This window comes from Trifolium pratense, linkage group LG1 (genome assembly GCF_020283565.1).
Source record: "Trifolium pratense cultivar HEN17-A07 linkage group LG1, ARS_RC_1.1, whole genome shotgun sequence".
Taxonomy (NCBI): Eukaryota; Viridiplantae; Streptophyta; class Magnoliopsida; order Fabales; family Fabaceae; genus Trifolium; species Trifolium pratense.
The window spans coordinates 1836116-1861389 of NC_060059.1; the positions used below are offsets into that span (position 1 = coordinate 1836116).

The following is a 25274-nucleotide window of genomic DNA, read 5'->3' on the forward strand; positions in this document are numbered from 1 at the left end:
TAAAAGTCGTAGACTAATTTTTTTTATAATCAGCCTATAAATTTTGGGTGTCTGTTTTGTATCTGTGCGATAAAAAAATTAGGTTAAGTCTTGATTTGGGTTATCTTGAAGCAATAGTGCTCTTGTTCAGGTTCACGGGACATAATCAGGAACCTTTATAGGCACGATTACTCGCAGGTATAAGCACTATCTTCAAATACTTCGTATTTATTCCATTAATTGCTTGCGTTGTATGATTTTTCATCGATCTACTTTAGATATTATACTCAATTTGCTAAATTATGAGTTTTTTGACGGCTAGCTAAATTACGAGTTATTGTCTTGTTTATTCGCGTTTCATATAAATATAGTCAACAAATAACTCATTTGAAGAGTAAAATGTTTGAAAGCTTATCAAGAGCCGATCTGGTTAAATGATTTTAGATCTTCTTTGTTTCTGATTGAATCATCGATTTAGTTATAAATTGTTAGTGTTGGATAATAATATGGGTGTTCAAATCTAAATCGATCCAATCAAATCACAAATCGATTTTAAAAAAATCAAAAGTCGCACAAAGTTGAATATTATTTGATGTTTTTAGATGTCATTTTGTGAAAATCACTTGGATTAGATCAAATTTTAGATTGATCAAATCAAATTGTTTACGGAGCAGATCAAATTTTTAACATAGGATTGGATCAGATCAAATTCGATCTGATCCAAGTGGTCAATCCAAAACTCGATCTGATCCAAATGCTTTCACAAAAGGACATCTAAAAACATCAAATAATATTCGACTTTGTGCCACTTTTTTTTTAATTGGTTTGTGATTTTAATTTTTATCAATTTAAGATAAATTTTTAACAAGGAATAATTTAAATCGAAATTTGATCTTAAAATTAGATAATTTTTTTAACATAGGCATAATTTAAGATAACTTTTTTTTTCTCTCTCTCTTCAAATTTACACTTTTATTTATAAAAATGTCACTTTATTTTCAATTATTTGTTTTTTAATTTCAAAATTAGTTCAAGAAACACTACATTTTTCAAGGCTTTATGTTGAAACATTGGTGGGAGTATTTAGATATTCAATGTGCAAAGAAACATGTATTTAAACAACTACAAATGCAGGTAACGTGAGTGCAAGTACAATCCTAATCGACTTACTGAGAAGATTTGAAAGGTGATTCTATGATTTATTTTTATTTTTTGTCATTTAAATGTTATGTATAATTTCATTTAAATTGAAGTAGATTGATTTTTATTTTAAGTTGGGCTTGGATTGCCAATCCTAATTTTGATTTTCAATTTTGTACGAATAACATGGTAAAAAAAAAATGAGCACCATATATATATATATATATATATATATATATATATATATATATATATATATATATTCTTTTTTAAAGATGAGCACCATATACTTTTATTTTTATTTTTATAATTTATAAGAGAGAACCATATACTCTGTAGTGTATGTTACGCTTTTTTAAAATAAAAATTTGTACATATATTACAGTTTACGGAGCACATTTAAAAAATACATATACCTTAAAAATATATACTATATTTTATGATATAAATATATTTTTATGAAAAATGGATGGAAAGAATTTGTTAAAAATGTAAAAACATGTTAAAAATCTTTCAAGACATATTTATCACATTTTTTATCTCCTTGTGTGCTCAGCGAAATTTTAAAATTATCCCGATTATTATTTTAAGTTGGGAGCCCAATTCACATTTTAACTAACGAACTTTATAAATTTTGATTGTTTTATCTCTTTCACTCTTCATGAAGAGTGAGGGGACAAAACGATTGCTAGTTAAGGTGTAAACTGAGTTCGCAACTTAAACAAGAAACTATATTTTTTCAGTATTTTCTTTTTTATAACGTTCGCTAATTAAATCACACTAGTTAGTTGTAAAAACTTTGATTTGTGAGATTGAGAGGTTATTATGAATGGAAGAGGATTCAATTTGCATGTTGGACTTTTCAGAATTGTGATTATGTTGTAAGGTTAAAGAAGTAGTGAAGGAATTGAATTACACTCTCCTCTACTAGCTGCCATTAAAAAAAATAAAAAATTCTCTCTACCAGTTCAAGAATATATAATTTGATTTGAGTTGAATTGATATAACAGATATGGCTGCATCATCATCCTCAACATCACTGTTTGGATTCAGAGTCGAGGATCCGAATCCGATGAAGCAACAACATTTCTTGCCACCATCTTCATTTGCAACTCCTGCTGCTGCACCATCCCAGAAGAAAAAGAGAAACCAACCTAGAAAACCAAGTAAGTTTTTCTCAACTATTTTATTAATTACAATTATATCTTATAATCTCTAATTGCATGTTTCAACTCGTAGTCAATTAGTAAATCAGTGTGACTTTTTTAGAAAGGTTGCAGTGATTTTGTCAAGCTCACCGTCAATTTATACAAACCTCTCAATTCATAGTTAAAATGCGAACTGTATTTTTTTTCTTTTTCTAGATTTTGTGTTTTTACACACTAGCTACTTAATTTGCGAGGGGTAAAACTGAAAATACAGGGTGTGCGAGAGAAGGATGGTGGTGCAAAAAGAAATCCCCATAAATTTTTGCTGAATTGGGCTGGAATGTATTCCACACAGTTTGTTGTTTATGGATTTGGGCTTAGCTTATGTTTTCCTTTTCTTTAGAACAATTTTTCCGTAAAACATTTCTAAAAAATTCCACATGATTTTATAAGTGTATTTTTAAATAACACGATTCATTCAAAAATGTACTTTTGAACAACACAAAAAATGGTGCAGTTTTTCAAATGTGTACATGCAAAGTGATTTTTAGAGATTTTTTTTTTTGCCCAAGATGTCCAAATTCGATTTATAATCCACAATCTATTGAGAGAAAAAAGTACACATTCGAACTATACAAAATTAATAATATTTTTTGAATACATAAACTTAGACTAATGTTTAGGGTGTGAAAAATATATCACTCCAATAGGACAGAGGAAAAACATAGACAAGACAAAGGTTATAATTTGTTGGAAGAAAGTAGTCACTAATTAGAGTCTAAGAGAGTCTCACCATACTCTTTTCATGGCTTAATTAATACTTAACCACTAAGTATTGAAAATAATGTTTAGTGTTTGAATCTAAAAAATTAAAAATATTTAAAAAATCAACTAAAAGATATGTAAAAAGGTTGGACAGGATCTCTTGTTTTGAAAAGAAGCATATTAGTTATTGTTTGACTGTTTTTGTATACCTATATGTTGGAATATTTAAAGAATGTAAAGAATAAAAAAATGAGGTAGTACAGTTATGGATGCAGGCTCTTATCCTTTTATATTGCATTTCATAATACTTTATGATTTTCTATTTGGTTTCTTGTACTTTGGATCTTTGTCTAAAAGAATGACAACAGAATAGAAGCCAACAAAGAAAACGATGATTGGGACATCATATTATAAAAATTTATAGTTTTATATTGTTTGAGGGTCCTTTAATTACATATTGATCCACTTGATTGAAACTATAAAAAATAAAATAAAATAAACTACTACACACCTTGATTGATGTTAATAATCTTAAGATAAAAAGCTAGCAGTAACACTATATGACTTTACCAACTTTCATGTAAGGTTAAATTAAGACTAGAGATTAGGTGTCCAAACTCAAATTTTATTGGCCAATTCATATGCTTGTAACAGGTTGACTATTTAAGGAATACATTTATTTTTGGTTTAACTCCTTAAATTACATAGGCATCCACATGTAACATTTTTTAGGTTTATAATGGGTAAATGATTTCTCATCCATCCTCTAAAATGCTCTGTGATGAAAGTTCAACGCAAAAGATTAGTTTACGAGGTAAGAGAACTTCATAGTTTAAATACTACATACTTTCACTCTATTGGATTAGTGGTATCCCTTTACTCTTAGACGACTCCACTCATCTATTAACATCATATAGTGAGCCTCATTCCAGTCTATATACCACTCTACAATATGCGAGACTTCTAACATAACCATATCTTTTAAGAGTCAACACAACAACTTTCATTCTAGCGGTCTAGTGGTAGCCATTTCTTCTTTGGCAGATTCACCCTGTATCAATAGTCAGTGGTGAGCTTTAATCCAACTTGTAGGTCGTCTTTCATGGGAAACTCTCAACGAAAACATCAATTATTAAGGCTTATTTCCACAAATTAAGTAGGAGAACCTCATATATATCACATTATATTGAACACTTTTATCTATTCAATATGTGTGACTTCAGAGATATGTCGAATTTTAAAGTTGAATCGAGTCTTCTTACCCTTAGTGTGATGGATTAAGCTGTTTTTACAACAATAGTCCATAGAAATAATTAGTCTTCTTTCTCAAATAGGCTCTCTTAAGTTGTAGTAGTTAAACTATGAACCACTTATGACTCCATAATTACTTGGTCCTTAATTTTTCTCTTATCAAATACTAATATGAGTAAAAAAAAAATCTTATTTATAGTTATGCTGTCATTCTATCAAAGAATGACACCCTCCTTTGTACCCATTGGTTGTTTATTAAAAGCTTTATAAATAAAAATAAAGATTTAGAGAGAGAAAAAGGACAGCAATGTGAAGAAAAAAGAAATGGAATGATAAAACAAAGTTGCTAAAAACAATGATAAAAAAAATTCGATAATAATATTATTAACCATCCCTATCAAAATACCTCATAATTCCCGAAAAGCACAAATTTCACTTTATTCCAATTCATGGTAATATCTCACAAAAAATCATCTTGACAGTGATTAAATTTCTTTTCACATAAATTGTTACTCGGACTTGAATTTTATGTAGTCAAAAAACACTGCAGTTATGTAGTTAGTAGGTTTTCAGATTGTTTGATTTTAATTAAATGATTTTAAATCACGAAGTGCATATAGTTTCACTGCATTTGAATCTTCAGTGTGCGTCTTCTCTAGTTATGTGCGTCTTCACCTTATAAAATTCAGCTGTCTCAACCAAAATTTTAAACTCAAGTGGTCAATATAATTTACTGAAAGACGAATATCAGGAAAACCGAATTCTATTTCTAGGTAAAATAATTTTTCGACCAAATTTTACTATCTCGAGATGGAACTCCATTTTTCTTAAAACAAGAGGCATAACATAAAAATTGTACTGTCTCTTGAGAGAAAGTAACAGCCATGTGAAGTTATAAAAAACCACCCTGTTTCTAAAAAAATTCTGTTTCATTTGTTTATCCATAGTGGTTGGATTAGGTCTTTTCTTGGGTCTTTTGATTGTGATTTATTTTATTTAATCTATTAAATTAAATGACCAAATTACCCTCTAGTTATGATTGTGACTTTTTAGAGCAAAAAAGCTAACAAAAGACACAAAGAAGCCATGGCCATAGCCATCCCAAAACCAATTAGATATTGCATGCAATAAGAAGTGAAAGTGATAACAGAACAGAATAAGCTCTTTCAAACCAAGTCAGCCAAACACAACAAAGAGAGTTACAGAATCATTTTTTTGCTTTTTCCATGTCAGTAACCTTTAAAATGGTAACTGTATATACAGTACACACTCACTCTGCACCCTCCACTGAATTTCAGACATAACATCAGGTGTTTTTTTTTTCCTTCATTTTTTCTCACAAAGAAAAAAAAAACCAAGTTAGTATTAAAATACTAAAACCAATAAAAAAATAATTTCAGTTTAATTAATATTAATTCATAATTATCTTCATTTCATTTACCAATGCTAATTATTCATTCATGCATTAACTTATACATTTCAGTTTCATTGTCCTTTTTCTTTATTTTTGAAATTTTTTGTGGGGTTGCATGATGAGAGAAATTTTGTCTGAAAGTGAGTGAGAAGATACTTAACAAGAGAGAGAGAGAGAGAGAGTGGTGTAGTAGCTGTTTCATACTTTGTATGTCGTTTTGTGACTAAGGATTGGGTCCACCGACCCGTAGGACTTACCCTCTCTATCAAAATAATTTTTAATTTTTTTTTTCATTTTGTAAAAAATATTTATGACAAGAGAGAGAGATGAGAAAGTGAGGAAAATCTGGAAAAACTTTTTGAAGAGGAAAAAAAAGGCAGAGAATATTAATAAAGTTAGAAGCAAAATAAAATGTTATGTGTATATGTGTTGATGTATATGCATGACACCAAATCATCATTGAAAATATTAGCTCAAGTTTCTTCTCATTTAAATCTAAACCATCCCAAGCAAAAAAATTATATCAAATAGTACTCCTCAACTGAAGAAGGGTTTAATTTATTTTTTTCTTCTTTTTTCAGCTTCTTCTATAGCTTGTTAGCTAGCCCTATCAACCCCATCTAGTTTTTTTGTTTTTGTTTTTTTCTATTGCTTTTGAGTTTTGTGAGATTGAGAGGTTATTGTGAATTGAAGAGGATTCAATTTGCATGTTGGATTTTTCTGAATTGTGATTGTGTTGTAAGAAGGTTAAAAAAGTAGTGAAGGAATTGAATTACACTCACTCTACTAGTTGAATTGATATAACAGATATGGCTGCATCATCTTCCTCAGCATCACTGTTTGGATTCAGAGACGAGGATCCAAATCCGATGAAGCAACAACATTCCTTGCCACCATCTTCATCTGCTGCTCCTGCTGTTGCTGCTGCACCATCCCAGAAGAAAAAGAGAAACCAACCTGGAACACCAAGTAAGTTTTTCTCAACTATTTTATCAATTGCAATAATCTCTAATTGCATGTTTGAATTCGTAGTCAGTTTGACAAAATTACAGTAAATCACTGTGACTTTTTCAAAAAAGCTGCAGTGATTTTGTCAAGCTCACCGCCAATCCATATATACGCTGGACTAGTTGTTTTTTTCATCAATAACACTACTTTATTTTTCCTTTCATAGTATTTTCATTAATTCTGCAAATATTTTTGGGACTAGTTTTTGTGTGTGTTTGTGTTTTTTTTTTTTTTTTGTTTTCATTTGATATGAATTCCCTAGTGTTGAACCCTAATTTAAAAACATATATATGTAAAATGGAATGAAATTCAATGTCAATTTGTTTGACATGGAAATTAGCCTTTGTCTTGAAGCTTCATTTTTTATATTTATTATGGTGTGTGTTTTGAATTTTTCTAATAATTTTTTGTTTGGCTATTTTCAATGGAAACAGATCCAGATGCAGAGGTGATAGCACTATCTCCCAAGACCCTAATGGCAACAAACAGGTTTATTTGTGAGGTATGCAACAAAGGGTTCCAAAGAGAGCAAAACCTACAGCTACACAGAAGAGGACACAATTTGCCTTGGAAGCTTAAGCAGAAGACTACAAAAGAGCCTAAGAGAAAGGTTTATCTCTGTCCTGAGCCCACATGTGTTCATCATGACCCTTCAAGAGCACTTGGTGACCTCACTGGCATTAAGAAACATTTCTCTCGCAAACATGGTGAGAAGAAATGGAAGTGTGATAAGTGCTCCAAGAAATATGCTGTTCAATCTGACTGGAAAGCTCATTCCAAAACTTGTGGTACTAGGGAATACAGATGTGATTGTGGCACTCTCTTCTCCAGGTAACATATACCAATTCAATTCATTTTACATTCATTAATGTCAAATCCGCAATTTTCTCACTTCTCTCTACTTGGTGTGTCTGTCTGTGTGTGAGTTTTATCAGTAGACTCTTAATTCAAAACTAAAATTTTGAATCGAAACGATAAAGGCTGAATCTTAATGAGGTCATTCTATCTGTTAATTTTGTTCGTAAAAACTACATACATGACATATAGTATATAGATGTCATGTTACCCTTTTTTTTTTCCTTCTTTCAAACAGTTATTTTTTATGACATTATGCAAATATGGTTTGGTTTAGGGCATAGTAAATAGTACTAACATTAAGTTAGATTCTTCAAATGACTAAAGAGAGGAAAAAGACTTAGATGCTTTTGTTTGGTATTATTTATTTATTTATTTCACAACAATAGTAATTGATTGATTAAGATTCTGATTTTGGTATGGTTTGGTTTGTCATGTATATATCAATAGTAGTAATTTGTGTACGTTGTGGGCAAATGAAATGGATGGAAACATCCACCCACGTGAATAATCTCTGAAAATTTTCTTAAGAAACAAAAAAACACACACACACACGAAGGAAACACCAAACAATTCTATCTTTGTTTCTCTCTCTTTGTCAAAAAGCATAATAGGATATTATTATGGAAAAAAACACTTCAACTTTTTTATGATTTTACTTCGGAAACTGCGCTTTTATTGTTAGCCCATTTCTTTTTCTTCATATTCACGTGTTGCTATGTAATGAAGTTTTGTGGTGTCTTTGTTTTCTTCTTTGTTGGCTAGTTGTGTTCAGTACACTGTGTTCTTGCAGGTTCTCCTTTTCATGATAACGTTACGACCTAATCAAAACTATTCAACCCTCTTTCTATATTGTTTCTGTACTTTTTTTTTCTTCTTCCTTTCACATGATTTTTTAAGTTTAATTTGGAGTCATGATGAATTTTAATGATTGGAGTCAAACATGTCACATGTTTGGATTTGCGGTAAATCTGACAGAATTATGATGCGATATTTTGATCATTTCACATAGCAGTACAATTTGTTGTTTCGACAAATTTATTGTATTGTACCTTGATTTTTGTTAAATTTTTTCGTGATTCCAAAGAATCACTAAGATATTAAGTGACACAAAATTAATTTTTTTTTTTGTTGACAAATGATTTAGTTAATATTTTTTTATTCTCTTTCACCGATATTTAAGCCCTGATCCTCAATTTCTTCGACTATTAGCTTAAACCAGTTCTTCGTTAATATAGTCCTTTAACTTTGAAATATTTTTATTCTTATGCTTCATTTATTGAACACTCATTGGTACTTCTTGATATTGCACTTCTTAATGGATGATATTTTCATTAATCTTATAATCAAACTTTGGTGTGAAATTAATATCATTCCACTTAGTTGTGGATTTTAGGAAGTTTTTAGTTATACCTTCTTAAACATTTATAGAGATATGCCACATAGTCACATTATCATTTTATGTAACTATACTCGTTTCATAAATACACGCAAATTTTTGTCCTCGGGTTAATTAATTAAGTATCACATTCTTTCATTTAAATGTGAATTAGAGTTTTATTGTCTTTTACTTAGAAAAGGCCAAGTCCCACTTCTAGTAATCTATGTATACTTCTGGATATGTATGTGACAGCTTTTAGAGATACTACTATCATAGTTACAGTGTCTACAATCAAGCTTTTCAATTAATTTATATTACTATTTTTAAATTTTAAAAAATCTTCTTAGAAAAAAACTCCATCTTTAACATCCTCTCCTTCTTCATATAAATAGAAATATTAGCTCATAGTATATTATATTTTTAATAAAAGCTCTAGTATATTTTATGTGCTCTTTTTGGTAATTAAACTCTGAAATTTTAATGATTAACCGTGTAATATTATTGATCTATTTTTTTTAACAGCAATTGTTAATCTAACTCAACTGTAAAATAAATTATCGATCTAATTCATAATTTTTTTTAGATTTCTAGTTGGGAAATTCAGCTAAGACAATGTGATTTTTTTTCTTATTATTATTTTTATATTTTTTTAACGTAATTATATTATTATTATTATTATTATTATTATTATATATTTTTGTATTTTATTGTTTGAAAGTTGATGCGGGAACTGTCAAGTTGCAGAAAATTTTCCAGCCCCCATTCCTTTAAAATGAAGACATGTGCATGTATGTCTGGTCAATTTTATCCTAAAAAATAAAATAAAATTGACACATTTAAAGTCATTATTCTACTGGCGAGAATTCAGTCTAGTTACTTTTACAACGTGACAAATCAATATTTGCATCTTGGTTGAGAAATACCCAAATGTAAGGTCGAATAATCCTCAAATAAAATTAAGAGGGTTGGTCCACAAGTCTTAGCTAACCTGACAAAATAATGCCAAAATTATTAGGTCAGACGTTATGAATGAAATTTGATCCAGACTCTCACCTGTGTGCGTAATTTTACAAAGACTTTGACATTTTTTGTCTATGTACCAAAAGAATTAGGAGGATATATTATTATATCTAAATAATAGATAATTTGCATTTCACCAATTTTTTCTTATTATAGTTCTATTTTTATTTTGACTAATTCATTCGATGTCACCATCCATTGTCAAATCATCACTTGTGTAGGGTTAGAAAATGTCATATTGTCTGCTAGTATTTGATTTAAAATCTATACTTTCTCTTAATCTAATTTTTTTTATCACAAAAAATTACTTTGATTCATAATACTATTACACTTACACATGAATGAAAATTATCTATCTATATACTATATATTCATGATGAGAAAAATCATGTAATTAATTAGAAACTTTTTATTGCAGGAGGGACAGTTTCATCACTCATAGAGCTTTCTGTGATGCATTGGCTCAAGAGGGTCCTAGACAGCCACCAATTACCCTACCTGGTGCCATTGGCTCTCACCTCTATGGAACCACAAGCAACACCATGGCTCTTAACTTATCACATGTTTCCCCACAAATGCACCACCAACAAGACCACCACAGTAACTCAGCTACCGATATCCTGCGCCTGGGCGCCTCTGCTAATCGAACGGGACAATTCGACCACCACAACATTCTCCAACCAACTTTCAGACCTAATAATTCTTTCTTCAGCAACAACAACATTCATGATCCAAACCAAAACTATGTTCCTGACCAAGGTTTAATGATGCAGCAGAATAATAACAGCAACAATAACAATCTCTTCAACATACCGAATTTCCTTTCGAGTAATAACAACAGTGCTACTACAAACACTAACAGTGGCAACAACTCATTCTCTGAACACTTGAATGTGAACAACAATGAAGGAACAAATTTCTTCACTGGTTCAGGTGGAACAACCAGTGCTCCATCATCACTCTTTAGCAATTTCCCTCAAGGAGGTGCAAATAGTAACATTAATGCTGCTGCTGCTGCTACTTCTATAGCTTCAATGTCAGCAACTGCACTTCTTCAAAAAGCTGCTCAAATGGGTGCAACTTCAAGCAATGGAAATGGAACTACCGCAACTTCGCTTCTGAAAAGCTTCGGAAACAATACCGGTAGCAATTCAGCTTCTTCTGGTGGTGGTGCTGAACATAACAGACAACTAATGAGCGGTGGAGGTGGTAGTGGGAACTATGGTTTTGGTGGTGGGAATGAACAGAGTAATTTGCATGATTTGATGAATTCTTTTGCTGCTACTGGGAATAGTTCAATATTTGAAACTGGAGGAGGGGGTGTAGGGCTTGGAAGTGGAGGTGGAGATAGCAGGCAGATGACTCGTGACTTTTTAGGTGTTGGTCAGATTGTGAGAAGCATGAGTGGTGCTGTTGGAGGACAAAGAGAACATGCAGCTGCTTTTAACTTGCCAGGTTCTTTGGAAGGAGATCAAAGAAACATTAATGCTGCAGCAGCATTTGGAAGAGGAGGAGGTGGTGGTGGTGGTGGAGGAGCTGGAGGAAATTTTCAGTGACCATCATCGTTCTACAAAAAGGTATGTATCTTATCTTAGTCTATACTCAAAATTCAATTAGCTATAGTAACCTAGATATGTTATCTTAGTCTATAGTAACTAGTATGATATGATGATCAATATTGCGAAACAAATTTGCTGCCGTATATTTTCAGACAGTTTTTTTTACACAGTTTTACATCACAATCGTCTGATCTAAAATATATGGTTGATGATATTTTAAATCATTTTTATAATTACATTAATTTGAACCGTTTAATTTATAATCAACGGTCAAAATTTAAAATTGTATGAAAATTTTGTTAAAAATTACTACAGTATAATTCTCTTAGATTTGTGTTTTGTTGGATCCTTTAATAAGCATTTTTATTAGTTTTATTTTTAAAATATTTAGTGTATTAGTTTGGATTGATGGTTAATTTGGTGAAATTATATTGGACCACCGTGATATTACATTTCAAAATTTTGATAAAATTACGATGACATTGACATCATAATTTTACTAATTTTAAACATACATTTAATATTTTTAAAATACTTTTATGAGTAGATTCATCCACTTTGATTTTTCAATGCCCCAAATAAATTAGTACTTACTAGTATTTTGAAAATTAAGTAGGGGACTATAAATTATTATTTTTTGCCAAGAGGTAAAAATTATTATTGGTTGAAGTAATATTAATGATTTTTCAACTGTTTTTAGGTGATAATTTGAACTTCATATCTCTTGAAGTTAGACTTTTTTTTTTTGAAACATTGAAGTTAGAATATATAAGTTTTCATGAACAAATTAATATTACTAATAAGAAATGCTATATGCACTTCTGATATACTTATTTGTATTCTGAATTTTGATTTTTTTGACTACAAATATATAGTGATATATTTTTCATTAAAAAAAATTAATAAAAGATATATTAGAATAATATTAAATATTTTTATTTAGTGATTTAAAATGAGACCTATTTAGAGATACAGGATATAAAAGAAAAGATGCTATATGATGTAGTATTAATTTGTTTTTAGTGTTAAAAAAAGTGAGAGGGGGGGTGTGTGGTCTGACAAGTTGTCTTGCATGGTGCAGACAGCGATGTTTTGCAGAACTTATTTGTTTCTTATATTGTCTTCTCCTTTTCATTTTTTTACTTTCTTTTTTTGGTTGGCTGTCATGGACAGTGTGAGTCACGAGTCAAGTGCCAATTTTGTGTCTCTATGAACAAATAATATCTTTCCTCCTCTTATCAACATGTTTTTTTCTTGCCACGTCAGATAGACCCTACATCTATATATTTTTGCCTTCAAATATATGTTCTTACAATGTTTTTTTCTTTATGTGTATGATTCAACTTGATTATGACAAAATTATAGTGATATCAAACTTGAATAATAAAGTATACAATGGTCTTTTGACTTTTCTATATATTTTATTTGTCATTTAATTTTATTTTTTATGTTACAAGATATTGTTGTGAAAATCTAGGAATTGAGTTTAGTCAAATATTAATGCAATTATACGGTCAGTCTTTTTGAGTTTGTCTGATCAAGATTATACCATTCAGACTTTAAGCTCAAAATTTTATGTTAATCATAAAATCAAAATAAGTATTAAGATAAAAATGTCTGATCTTGATCGGACGATTTAGAAGTACTAACTGAAGTGGCTGCTGGTCATGTGCATTGTTGTTTCTTTCTCCACAACTTAGGTGTATTATTTGGACCAGTGTTCAGTGCAGTCAAAATATCCATGCAGTCATGCAGTCATGTTTTGCACACCTTTAGATTAAGTTTTGATGGATTCAGATTTAAAGATGGATAGTTAAGATTCACCTGCAGTCAAATAGTGACTGCAGGGAATCCATTTCCGTATTATTTAGATTGATATCATACACGTTTTTAACTGCATATTAATATTATGTTTGTTCTTATATGAAAAAATTATTCCATGACTAATTAGTCTCTTTTCTTTATATACAGACACATGATTTTCGAATTATATATGTGATGTTTGCTTAAATAAAGTAATTAATAATCACATTATGGCTTGGCTTTTTGCAGGGATTTCAACATGCTGCATTCAAACATGATCTGATTAATGATTTGGAGAGCACATTGAAGCATATGTGGGAATTCCTGAATTTTATTGAAGCTTCTTCAAACTCCTTCAAACCCCCCTTCCCCCCAAAAAATTTTAAAATAATTCTGATACATATTAACTTCAAGATTTTCATGGTTTATTTTTTTATGGTTTAATTTTATAGATTTTGATATTGGATAATTGATATTTATCATATATATCGACTATATACCGGTTATGAACCTATAACTTTGTTCATATCTTCTTGGTTTTTATATGATTTTTTTATATTATTTTGGTTTAAATGTATGTATGTATGTATGTATGGGTTTGGAGTGAGATGAGTATCATATTAGATAATTAGAAGTCTTGAGTGAGATTTTGTTATTGTTGATTTAGTTGTACTTAGGAGTGAAATGAGTATCATATTAGCTAATTAGAAGTTTTGGATGAGATTTTGTTATTGATAATTTTGTGCCTTTTTGGTGGAATTAGCTCTCTTCATTTTGTTTGTCGTATGTGGATTTTTTCTTAAGGTGTGTAGTATTTTTAGGTGATTAGGATGTGAGGTAGTGATGACTTTAAAATTGTTATGTCTACATGTAATTTTTGGAAAGAGGTTAGAGTTAGGCTAGGTTTGACTATGGTTTAATGTTCAGTTGTGTGGCTCATTTAGAAGTCCGGTAATTAATTTATTTTCTATGTAAAGACAGTGATTGTTGAGCAAGTGATAGACAAGATAAAAAAATTCTCGTGAGAGTGATTGCATAGTAAGACATTTGTGTATTCATGTACTTATTATAAGTGAGTATCATGGAGCATGTTTTGTGTTTGAGCCGATAGTGGTTTGTGGGGTTGATTGGGCCGGATCGGTCTGTGCTTGTTTTGTTGGTAGCTCGATTTATGTTGCTATTCACAATGAGTGCCTAAGTTGGTTTGAGGGTTTGTTTGGTAGGCAGTTTCCCTACTTGTGGTTTTGTTTTCGATGTTTATTGCTTGCTATCTTTCACTTTCCCCTTTTTTGTTATGAAGTTTTATCTTGAATACTCTTATACTCTTTTTATTTCCAAAATTTGTTATGTAGGTTTGTAATTTTTAGGAAGAGATTAGGGTTATACTAGTTTGACTATGGGTCTCATGTTCAGTTGTGTGGTCTATTTGAAAGTCACGTAGTTGATTTATTTTCTATGTATGTAATTTTTCAGAAGAGATTAGGGTTAGACTGGTTTGATTATGGTCTGATGTTCAATTGTGTGGTCTATTTGAAAGTCATGTAGTTAATTTATTTTCTATGTAAAGACGGTAGTCGTTGAGCAATTGATAGACAAAGTAAAAAAAATCTTATGAGAATGATTTTGTAGTAAGATATTTGAGCATTCATATACTTATTATGAGTGCTTATGATAGAACATGTTTTGTGTTTGGACCAATGGGTTATTTGTTTGATTTTGAGTGTGTATTTTTGTTTGTCATTGTTAGGCCATAATAATTTATGAATTTTTTTTACTCTCGATTTCTCTGTGGTCTTGTTTTATTTTTTATTTTTATTTAATTGCCCCGTTATTTTTGCCCTGGAAAGGTTATCACCAATTTTTAAGCATATTATTAGTGTAAAAGTCATCTTTTGTCAAAATCAAAGTACCAAATGAGTTTGGTCTATTGTTGAAGAGTTTGGATAGTATGCATAAGTTCTTAAGTTCGATCTCATTGACAATATTGTAAACCATGATATTTTCAACCCCAATGTAAATGCGCAATCTTGCAAATAAAAATGCAATTATGATTTTGAGACCCCTTAATCGGAAGTCAGCACCTATCTGTCGAATTAATCTAACATGCGATGTAGTAATACCATGTTATATTAATCCAACATGCTGCCATAACGGTAGCATACGAAGAAAGTTATGTTAATCTTCCACTATAAATTTTGCTTTGGACAAAGTAAGAAATGTTATTATTTATTTTTGAAGTTTCTGATTTGCCAAATACAATTTGAGTCATCTGATCTCTATCTAACAAGTCTATTGACTACATCGATTGCAAATTTATTAAAAATAATGACCGCACTAAATCCAAATCCAACACCAAAACTATGGACATAGTACCTTAAGCGTATTGACAACAACGACTGCAACTTGACCGCAGTAAATCAAAATCTAACGCCAACCAACCATAGACATAAACATAACAATAATAATAATAATAATAACAATAATTAACAATCAATAGTGAAAATCCATTTTGCATATGTAGAAACTAAACATCCACAACAAAATTGAAAGATTCATAAAATTAATTCTAATATCTCATATATGCTAAGAAAACAAACTTACTAATTTTTTTCATTTCATTTGCTGTAAAATAACTTTTATCTAAAAATTCAAAACCTACACTCATATAACCATTACAAATAACTTCTGTCTATCTTGTCTTGTGGGCTTTAGACAATTTTTTCTTTCTTTTCTTCACAGCCTTGGGGACTTTGGTTTTCCTTGATTCTCTTTTCTCCTCTTTCACCTTCTTTTTATTTTCTTTTCTAGCTTCTTTCTTAGCCAATTTCTTATCAAGAGGAGTATCTGGATCACTTTCAGAAAACGAAATCTCTTCATAGTCACTTTCATTATCTTCGTCCTCGCCGGATTGATACTCGGCATCATTTTCTAAGTGGTTGGGTTTACCGTCAGAGATGACAAGTGAATCTTCTGTAGTATTTGATATCTGCTTTTGCTGGTCATTTTGCAGGGAAGGTTCGGTTATTGTGAGAGCGTGTTTAAGTCCAGTAATCGTCTGATAATATAAACCTTCAGTGTCTTTCCCACTTGTTATACGTTGCACATCCTCCTCAGCATTCTTAACATCATCTAGTGTCTTTGGAATGTATGACTATGACAAGAGTTTCAGAAATTAAACTCGTCAGAATAGAGATATAATATAACATTAACAATCAATGTGCTAAAAAAGAGATCAATATGACTAGTGCTTCTAGTTCTTCAAAATACATTGAAAAATTGATCATAGCCACTGTTTAAGAAAGTAATTATGAAATTGGAGGGTTAAATAAAAATGAATTTTACATTTTTATCATATAAATTAATGAAATATATAAATTAATAAACGGCTGCAGTAATATCATATTTAAATGGGATAATTTAGATTTAGAATCAGATGTTAGCACATAGAAGTATTAGAATAGTTGTTGTTATGCTTATACTCAATGAGCCGATGTTATTACCATCTCAATCATGACCGTGTCATCGCACGATTTAACAAATCGAGATCCGCACTCTGAATTGCACAACACATGGGTGCCACTGTGCCAGAAGGTAGGATCAAATCTTACCAGCATGATCATGGGATCAAAGGCGGCAGAAAGGCACAAGAATAGGCTTGTTTTGAGTTCTGAGTCAGGTTTTCGTAAAATGGCTAGATTTTTTTAAAAAGCAAACCCCTATTATGTTGGTCATTCCACAATCCACAACTCTAGCTCAGTACTCTCTCACTTGACCTCTGTTATCATTCTCCCTCATTCTTCCATCAATAGATTCAATTCCTGGTGCCACCTCCTGCGACTCCTCTTTCTATTGTTATGAACTTAGGGTTATCAAAATTCATCTTTGAAGTTATTTATGAATATCTTTTATGCACATGTGCATATAACTGTAAGTATAATTTTGCCCTTTGATAGTATTTTACGGTCCGTGTTATGTGTTATGTTACAATCCTCAAGTTACAATCTTACAATCCCTTCTGATCCTAGGTAGAATCTCAACTCTTTATGTATCTTCTTAGTGTGTCTTAACTCTTAATTGTGGTGTTTGATGTATGGTAAGTGTTCCGGTTTCTGTAACCTAGAGGAGTTGATTTCCATAGTTTGTTATACCCTTCTAAAAGCATCTAGCAGTTACAAATAAGATCGCATGTTTTGATCTTCACGACACCAATACAAATATCTATAGATTAAACTCCCTAAACTTCTTACTTCAATTTTTTCTTCATTTTCTTGCATTCCCCCTTCACGTTCTCACATTCAAACAAAAAGTAATTTAATATGGCAATTACCTGCGCAAATACCAAGTCTGCAATCTCATCCTCTGCAGTTACATCTCCTCTAGCCAGAATTTTTTGTTGCACCTGCAAATTTTTGAAGACAACAAAAATATGTTTCACGTTTTTCAGAGAATGTAAACAATGGCAAACTAATGACAAATACCTTTTCCAAATAACTATCCACATCATCATCAGCAATCGATGCATCAACAATAAAATCAAACAGTTCTCTTAATGTCATGACACCTACACCATTTTTTTTAAAGAAATCCTGCAAGTAAAACAAGTAGTTAACCACACCTTTTCCTTATTATCCCCATAATGAGACAGTAGACATGTGTAATTTAAAGCTAGAGCTTAGGAGTGCTTACCGTTACATGAATAATATCTTCACGCAGAAAATCAAGAGCATGAGGATGGTCAGGGTCAACCGCTTGAGAAACATCAATAATATACAAGTGACCCTGATAAATAAAGAAGAAATATGTAAACTACTGACAGAGAGACATTTAGTCACTAAGATATGAACACCCAAAGGAGTATTTACCTCATAATAAAGTATATTATATTCACTGAGGTCACCATGCACCAATTTGCACTTCTGATATAATGTCCGCATTGCAACAATTATCTGAAATAGAAATGCTCATAATGTCAGCCAAAAAAATGGCATAATAGAATAAAACTTAGCACCTTTAGAATTTAGAAAGGTATAAGAAATGTGTGAGAAGTGATTCCATGGAGTATATCGCAGAACAATAACAATTTGTTGAAAACAGGGACTATTTGAACAACTCTAGCATTTAGTAATCACTCTAGATAAAAGGTTTCCGAGGACCAAAACAGGGACTATATGTTAAAGCATCCCAACAACATACTATCAAAGAAACCAGCTAAAGGGCTAATTTCTAACTTCTAAACCATGCTAACTTTTACTAGACTATTGTATGACACACCTCAACATAGCCTTCCCGTAACTTGTCTAAAGATAAATCTGCATCTTTGAGACGTGGAGCGGCCCAACCATCCTTTCCTGCATGAATCAAATAACCAGAGAACTTCAGTTAAAAAGCTACTTGCATTTCTTCTTACTAAACTGCAGTATGCATTACCAAAATGATATGATATCATATACTAGAGCAAGAACTTGGAATTTTCTAGGACTGATAATGCATTTGATCAAATATTGAACCATGCATTACTTCAGTTTCCATCTATCTTCCCTTTTTAATCAAATGTGGCATTTGATATAACAAACACAATTGAGGGCAATTCATTATAACTAGACAATCAGATTGTATCAAAATGCAGGATAAAAGTAGTACCAATAAATTCCATAACCAGGATATGTAGCCTCAGAAGTTGTGGAGTAGGGCACCTAATTCCTTCTGCCTTTAGCCTACACTCCAATATAGACAGGGAGAAAGAAAACAAGAACAGCTTAGGCATAAATGTAATCAGAAACTCTTTTTACATTGGAAAAATATGAAAGAACAAACTAAGTGCTCGGCATAAAGGGGTCCATTTAATAACAGAAAAATATAATACAACAGTGGATGACTTATGTGATTTCCTTCTTTCATCAATTCTTCTTTTCATATTATTCTGATTGATGGTATTAATTTACGTTATCAAATTTTACAAAGTATTATCCTAACAGTTTTTAGTTAAGTTCATATCCAACAGAAGAGGACAAAATGAAAAAACGAAACCTCATAAGATTCCTCATTTCCTTTTCTGCCCATGTTTTAACCATTTTTCTGGGATTATGCTTGCAGTACCCATTTCTAAACCGGTAATCTCCTTGCACATATCTATCTCTATCCCTGATATCAATCAGATCATAAAGTCAGTTGATAATTGTTAATATTTCAGCATGAATCTGTAATAACTAACACTTAAAGTACTTACTTAAACACGAGAATCGACGTTTTGTATATTTTAATTGCAAGTTCTTGACCATTGGATTTGGTGGCATGATAAACATTTGCTTCCTTTCCAGTTGAAATGCATCCATTCATATCTTGAAACACACCTCTGTTGAGCATCTTGAATAAAACCATGCGTGTTCTTGGATCAATTGCTTGCTCAACGGTGGCTCGGTCAGCTTTCTCAGTAGTTTTAGTTTTACCAATGGCCATGTCTCGGACACTTCCGCGAATGGCTGTTGTGACGGTGTTAGACATGGCAATATTCATTCTACCTTCCCACTCGTCCAATGGAGAAGCACGAATATGGTGAGAGAATCTTTGATTCCGATTGGAGAGAGGTTGGAGGGTAGAAGAATGAGAATGGTGACCACCATGAGCATTAGGGCGCCACGAATTAAGCGAAGACCCATTAATGGATTCATATTCGTCATCATTTCTTGAATCCAACCAATCCAAAGCATCGTCGATTTCTGAATCCGAAGAATACGACTCTGAGTCTTCTTCTTCTTCTTCTTCTTCTTCTTGTTGTTGTTTGTGTTGAGTTTCACTATCATCAGGTAAGGGTTTGTGTTCGAGTTTGTTGTCCATTGTTGAGAGCTACTGCGGAGGCGGTGATTGTAGCTCGGTGATTAGTAACCCTATATCCAGTGGCGATTCCAGTAATATTAGAGAGCCTAGGCAAAATTTTGGAGGGAATTTTATCAACCAAATTTCTAGATACAATAATATTTAAAAGACAAAGTTGTTTCTGCAATTCAAAAACATATTTAAATTACATTAGTACTTCTCTTTTTATGCAAAAGAAAATATTCTTCACAATATACACTTGTAGTATGCCTATTGTAAGGCTTGGTCAATTATGAAATCAACATAATATAATGTAATTTCCCCTAATGAAAGAAATCCATAACAAACAACTGTGAGAAAGAAACTGATATCTGATCAAGGAGACTACATTTCAAACTGAATACAAATATCACAAGACTATCTTATTCTTATTTAATATTGTGTATAAGATCAAACTGAGATCAAGAATACAAGGTTTGTCATCAGCTTATAAAAGAAAGAAAGAAAGTGCTTCATCAACAAAGGTGATTTTGATCCATCAAAGTGAACACAACACAAATGTCCACAATTAAACAAAGTTTTAGTTGCAGTTACGATGACAATAATATCACAAAGTAGAAAATCACCAAGTTAGTTTACAACAAGAGGCATCATGAAATCAAATAGTTTTTAGAACAAAAACCCTTCATTCTCACTATTTTAGAACAAAAACACTATTGCAGAACCAACCAAAACTACTTATTTATATAACCAAAACAGCTTATTTATATAATCACTTAACAATCAAAACAGCTTAATAAATTTAAAATTCAAAACAACACCAAATCATCAAACAAAGATTCTAGATTGAGAAGGTTAGGTTGTTAAAAATTAATTGCAGTATGTTAGTTTGCTTACCTGAAACGAGACGAAGAGAAAGAGTGAGTGCGGTGCGGTGTGGTGCGGCGCGGTGAGCTGAGCAGTGGTGCGGCTGCGGCGGAAGATTGAACGGCGTTACGGCGAGGTGAGGGAGAGAGATTGAGAGCAGTGAGAGAGGGATTGAGAGCGGCGGCCGGTGGCGGTGGGTGAGAGAGGAACAGCGATTTTGAGAGAGAGGGATCGAGAAAGAGAAAGCAAATTCTAACTCTTCCTTTTTCTGTTTTTGTTTTCATTTAAAAAAAATATATATATATATATATATATATATATATAAGAAGGGCAGCCCAGGCACGTGTCAGGCATGCCCGGCGGTATACTCGCCACTGCCTATATCGTACTATTTGAGTCATTTTCTATATGAAAAATAAATAAATAAATAAAATAGTGATTTTCTCATTTAATAATTTAACAATTAGTTTTTAAAGATTTTTCGTCTAAACTCTAAACCGATTATCCTCTCTAAACCGATTATCCTCTATATGTAAATTCGATTATTGTGGAATTTAAATGAGCATATCTAAGTCATAGGTCGAACTCAGAACCTTTATTAAGTTAAAAGAGATTCACGTCATTTCATTTAAGAGGTACACTTCCTTAGGCACAACACCAAATAAAAGGTGTTGATTTTTAAAAATTTAAACATAAAAGATTAAATTAAAAGAGATTCACGTCATTTCATCTAAGAGGAACACTTCCTTATGCACAACATCAACTAAGGTACCTTTTCACCTAACTTTTTTATTGTTAATTTTAGTTGTACTTAGAAGTGAGATGAGTACCGTATTAGGTAATTAGAAGAAGTCTTTAGTGAGATTTTGTGGCTTTTCGGCGGTGTTGTCTCGCTCCATTTGTTTGTTGTTTGTGGTTTTTTTCTTAAGGTGTGTAATATTTTTAGGTGATTAGGATGAGAGAATCCAAATTTGTTATGTATGTTTGAAGTTTCTAGGAAGAGATTATGGTTAATTTAAAAGTCCTATAATTAATTTATTTTCTATGAAAAGACGGCGACTCTTAAGTACTAATTTATAGGCATAATAAAAAAAATTCTCACGGGAGTAATTTCAAGACATCTAAGTATTCATGTATTTATTATGAGTGAGTATGGTGAAACATGTTTTGTGTTTGGACCGATAGTGGTTTGTGGGGTTGATTGGGCCGGACCAATTTGTGCTTGGTTTGTTGGTAGTTTAATTTATGTTGCTATTCACAGTGAGTCTGCTTATGTTTTTCTCATGCTTGAGTTGGTTCGAGGATTTGTTTGATAAGCCGTTGCCCTACTTGTGATTTTGTTTTTAAGTGATTTTTGCTTGTATTTGGCTAGCTATCTTTCACTTCCCTAGTATTTGAATTTTGCCATTAAAAAAAAATTGTGTCCACAATGATTAACAGTTTAATCTTTAATTAATTAGATCAAGTGAAATTAGAGACATTAGAGCTAGCAACCGTTTTCTCTAAGTTGTTGCTCCCAACAACATTAGGTATCATAAGTAGCCGTTCTCTCTTCTTTTCACGATGATTTGGAAATAAAGAGAAAATAGGTCACATAAATTTGACACTCAATTCTATGGGTAATACGAGACATTAGAAATAATATATTCATTACTACTACTTTGATTCCATGTGTCAGCACAGTTTGACCGTAAAAAATTTTTTTTACTACTCACTACCTAACTTGCGAAGAGAGTAAAATTGAAAGTTCAGGTAGCGTCAAAAGAAAATCTCAGAAAATTCTTGGTCTAAGATTTGGTTTTACATTAAATTGACAAGCATAAGTTCCATTGTTGCCTCGGCATTGCCCTCCAGGGGTGTGGTGCTACACTCCACATGCAAATTTCATAATGTAGAAAACCATCCATCAATATCATACTTCAAGAATATAGTCGTGTAAATTAGTTGATATTTTAAAAAACCCAACAACAAATTGATGAATGAAGCTTCTAAGTCATGATTCAACTACTTTAAGACACTCAAACCAAGATAAAACCGCTATCTAACCACCAAAGTAATTGAACCATAGTAAAACACTAAAACCAGTTCAAGGTTCAATTGAACCGTTTGATTCAATTCGGTTTTAATAACACAAGTTTATAGTAGCGCAACTGACAATTTTATGAAGCAACAACAAAGCTCATGTGGAATCCAATGACAAGTTATTGCTTTCTTCCTCTTCCTTTTTTAATCGGTTGTGCATCCATTTGTTCTTTCCCGGTGACTTCAGAAAGATCCACTGCAGAATTAGAGGAATAATTTTGTCATTATCCTTGTTAACAAAATAAGAGCCAGAAATCAGAAGCACTATTTTACAGTTAAAAAAGTTTGATTTTAACATGGTATTAACTACAACAACAGCGGCCTTTTAAGGAAAATATTATGCACATAGTATGTTGATTATTGGCATTAACATACACTAGTCAATAAAGTTCTACTTATTGTTCTTACTTGTGATTTCAGTATTTACTAGTATATTACAGGAAAACAATTTAAAAATAATTTCCCATACAAAATATACTGCTCTGCAAATAAACGCCAAAATGTATGCTGATCAACAAAGAATAACAAATGACATACCTTCTGGTCCCCGAGCCATCAACGTAAAGAATATATTGTTAAGTTTCTCCATCTTCTTAGCTTCTTGTGCTTGGTCTGTCTTATACTTTAGGCACTGGTCAAAAACAACAACAATCAACTTTACAAACATTTATATGTGAGATGTGACTTAGACAGCAATAAGGAGAGGGGAATAAAATATTTTGTTAAAGTGCAGTTAATATGCTTATGCACAACACTGCATTCACAGGGTCAGACAAGTGACAAAAAATAGTATATTCTAAGCAAGATAAATTACTCAGCAGAAAGTCTAGTCATAACCACATTTATCGATTCAAGGAGCCACATCATGCTTACTTATACCCTCTTGTAGCAAAAGAAAACAAGTTTTGAAATGTGTAACTTTTAACGGCCACCTATGAGGATTCTTAATTTGGCAAAGATAACTTCATCTGGTACGCCATCAGGAAAAGGAACATGTAAAAATGAACAATGATGTTTCAACTGTCATCCATCAACCCTCTCCGAAGGCAAACGGAATATAACTATTTACACTTTATAGTGCATCAGTAAACCAGGGCCACCGAATTAATTCCTTCAACAATGGATATTCCAAGGGAGACCATCGTGCTGTCATAGACCTAATCTTTGCATCGGGGGTAACGGGGTAACAACGGAGACCATTACCCCGTTACCCCCGATGTAAAGATGCCATATAAATATTTAGTTTGTCGGGGCTAACGGGGTAACCTAGAGCTAATATTTAGTTTGTTGGTGGTAATAGCCTAGACCTAATCCTAAGATTTCATGTGTCTAGGTTTGGCCGTTTGGGTTTAGAAATGTATATCATATCACTAAACCTATGCAAAATACTTAACCTGTTTAACAACTGTCGAAGGATTTCATAACCCTACTTAACCTGTTTAATATCGAAGGAATGTATACAGAATGTATAAAAAGGGTAACAAATGATATATAATTTATTTATTTATTTTTAAACCATAAAGTCCATCACATTCAACAGAAAAAGAAGCTAAGCTATATTCATAGATAAAAGATAGAATCGATACCTGTCTATTATCAGTGACCTTGAGTACCAATTTTCCATCACAATGTCTATACTTGATGACATACCGCGTCTATATTTCAATTTTCAAATCAAAACCCACAGAAAATTAGGGCGTGTGAATAATAAAGTAGGAAAAACGCATTTGAATTGGAATTACAGTTGTTTATCGACGATGATATGTTAGCGAAAAGCAAATAGAAGAAAGAAAGTAACATACAGAATCGGGATCGGCGCGGAATAGGTGAATGGATCGATCCAAAAACTCGTCCCATGAAGTAATGTAAACCATGATTGCTCACTCGCTCGCACTTTTTTATGCTTCAGTCACAATGAAATCGCGGGAACAAATTGATGTCAGAATTTGTAATTCAAGGTTTAAAAAGAGGATGCGATTGGGGATTTGGGATCTCGTAGATGCTAATTTGTATGGGACTGTTTTGCCCTTTGTGTTCCCAAGAGTGGCAAAATTTATAGGGGTATAATGGGAATGGTGTATGCGTATGGATTTGATGTTATTAAAAAATAAAATAAAATAAAAACTGCAATTGGTCAAATCAATATCAATCTATTTATACCCAAAAAAAATAATAAATCAAGTTCTATT

The 25274-nt window shown here is 31.8% G+C and overlaps 3 protein-coding genes across 5 annotated transcripts; 1 reads left to right on the top strand and 2 right to left on the bottom strand.

Moving 5' to 3' along the window:
• The first annotated feature begins 5360 nt into the window (after positions 1-5360).
• LOC123913997 (protein indeterminate-domain 5, chloroplastic-like) lies at positions 5361-13837 on the top strand. 2 transcript variants are annotated; one of them, XM_045964963.1, is made up of 5 exons: positions 5361-5593; positions 6505-6666; positions 7140-7536; positions 10380-11538; positions 13573-13837. In XM_045964963.1, the coding sequence occupies exons 2-4, from the start codon at positions 6507-6509 to the stop codon at positions 11515-11517; spliced, it is 1695 nt and encodes a 564-aa protein (XP_045820919.1). In that variant the 5' UTR covers positions 5361-5593; positions 6505-6506; the 3' UTR covers positions 11518-11538; positions 13573-13837. The 2 variants fall into 2 exon arrangements, with proteins under 2 accessions (XP_045820919.1, XP_045820910.1); XM_045964954.1 differs by having other exon boundaries at positions 5385-6666.
• A 1953-nt stretch (positions 13838-15790) lies between these two features.
• On the bottom strand, positions 15791-21307 carry LOC123912685 (serine/threonine-protein kinase rio1-like). Of its 2 annotated transcripts, none has more exons than XM_045963247.1 (10): positions 21034-21307; positions 19550-20243; positions 19351-19464; positions 18964-19037; positions 18595-18671; positions 18186-18269; positions 18010-18102; positions 17802-17909; positions 17651-17722; positions 15791-16474 (listed from the first exon to the last, which is right to left on the bottom strand). In XM_045963247.1, exons 2-10 carry the CDS (start codon positions 20155-20157, stop codon positions 16013-16015), a joined length of 1692 nt encoding a protein of 563 aa, XP_045819203.1. In that variant the 5' UTR covers positions 20158-20243; positions 21034-21307; the 3' UTR covers positions 15791-16012. The 2 variants fall into 2 exon arrangements, with proteins under 2 accessions (XP_045819203.1, XP_045819195.1); XM_045963239.1 differs by having other exon boundaries at positions 19550-20317.
• Positions 21308-22761: 1454 nt separating this feature from the next.
• Positions 22762-25102, bottom strand: LOC123884223 (signal recognition particle 9 kDa protein-like). Its single transcript, XM_045933288.1, has 4 exons — positions 24888-25102; positions 24672-24740; positions 23623-23716; positions 22762-23281 (listed from the first exon to the last, which is right to left on the bottom strand). Exons 1-4 carry the CDS (start codon positions 24957-24959, stop codon positions 23205-23207), a joined length of 312 nt encoding a protein of 103 aa, XP_045789244.1. The 5' UTR covers positions 24960-25102; the 3' UTR covers positions 22762-23204.
• Between the last annotated feature and the right edge of the window lie 172 nt (positions 25103-25274).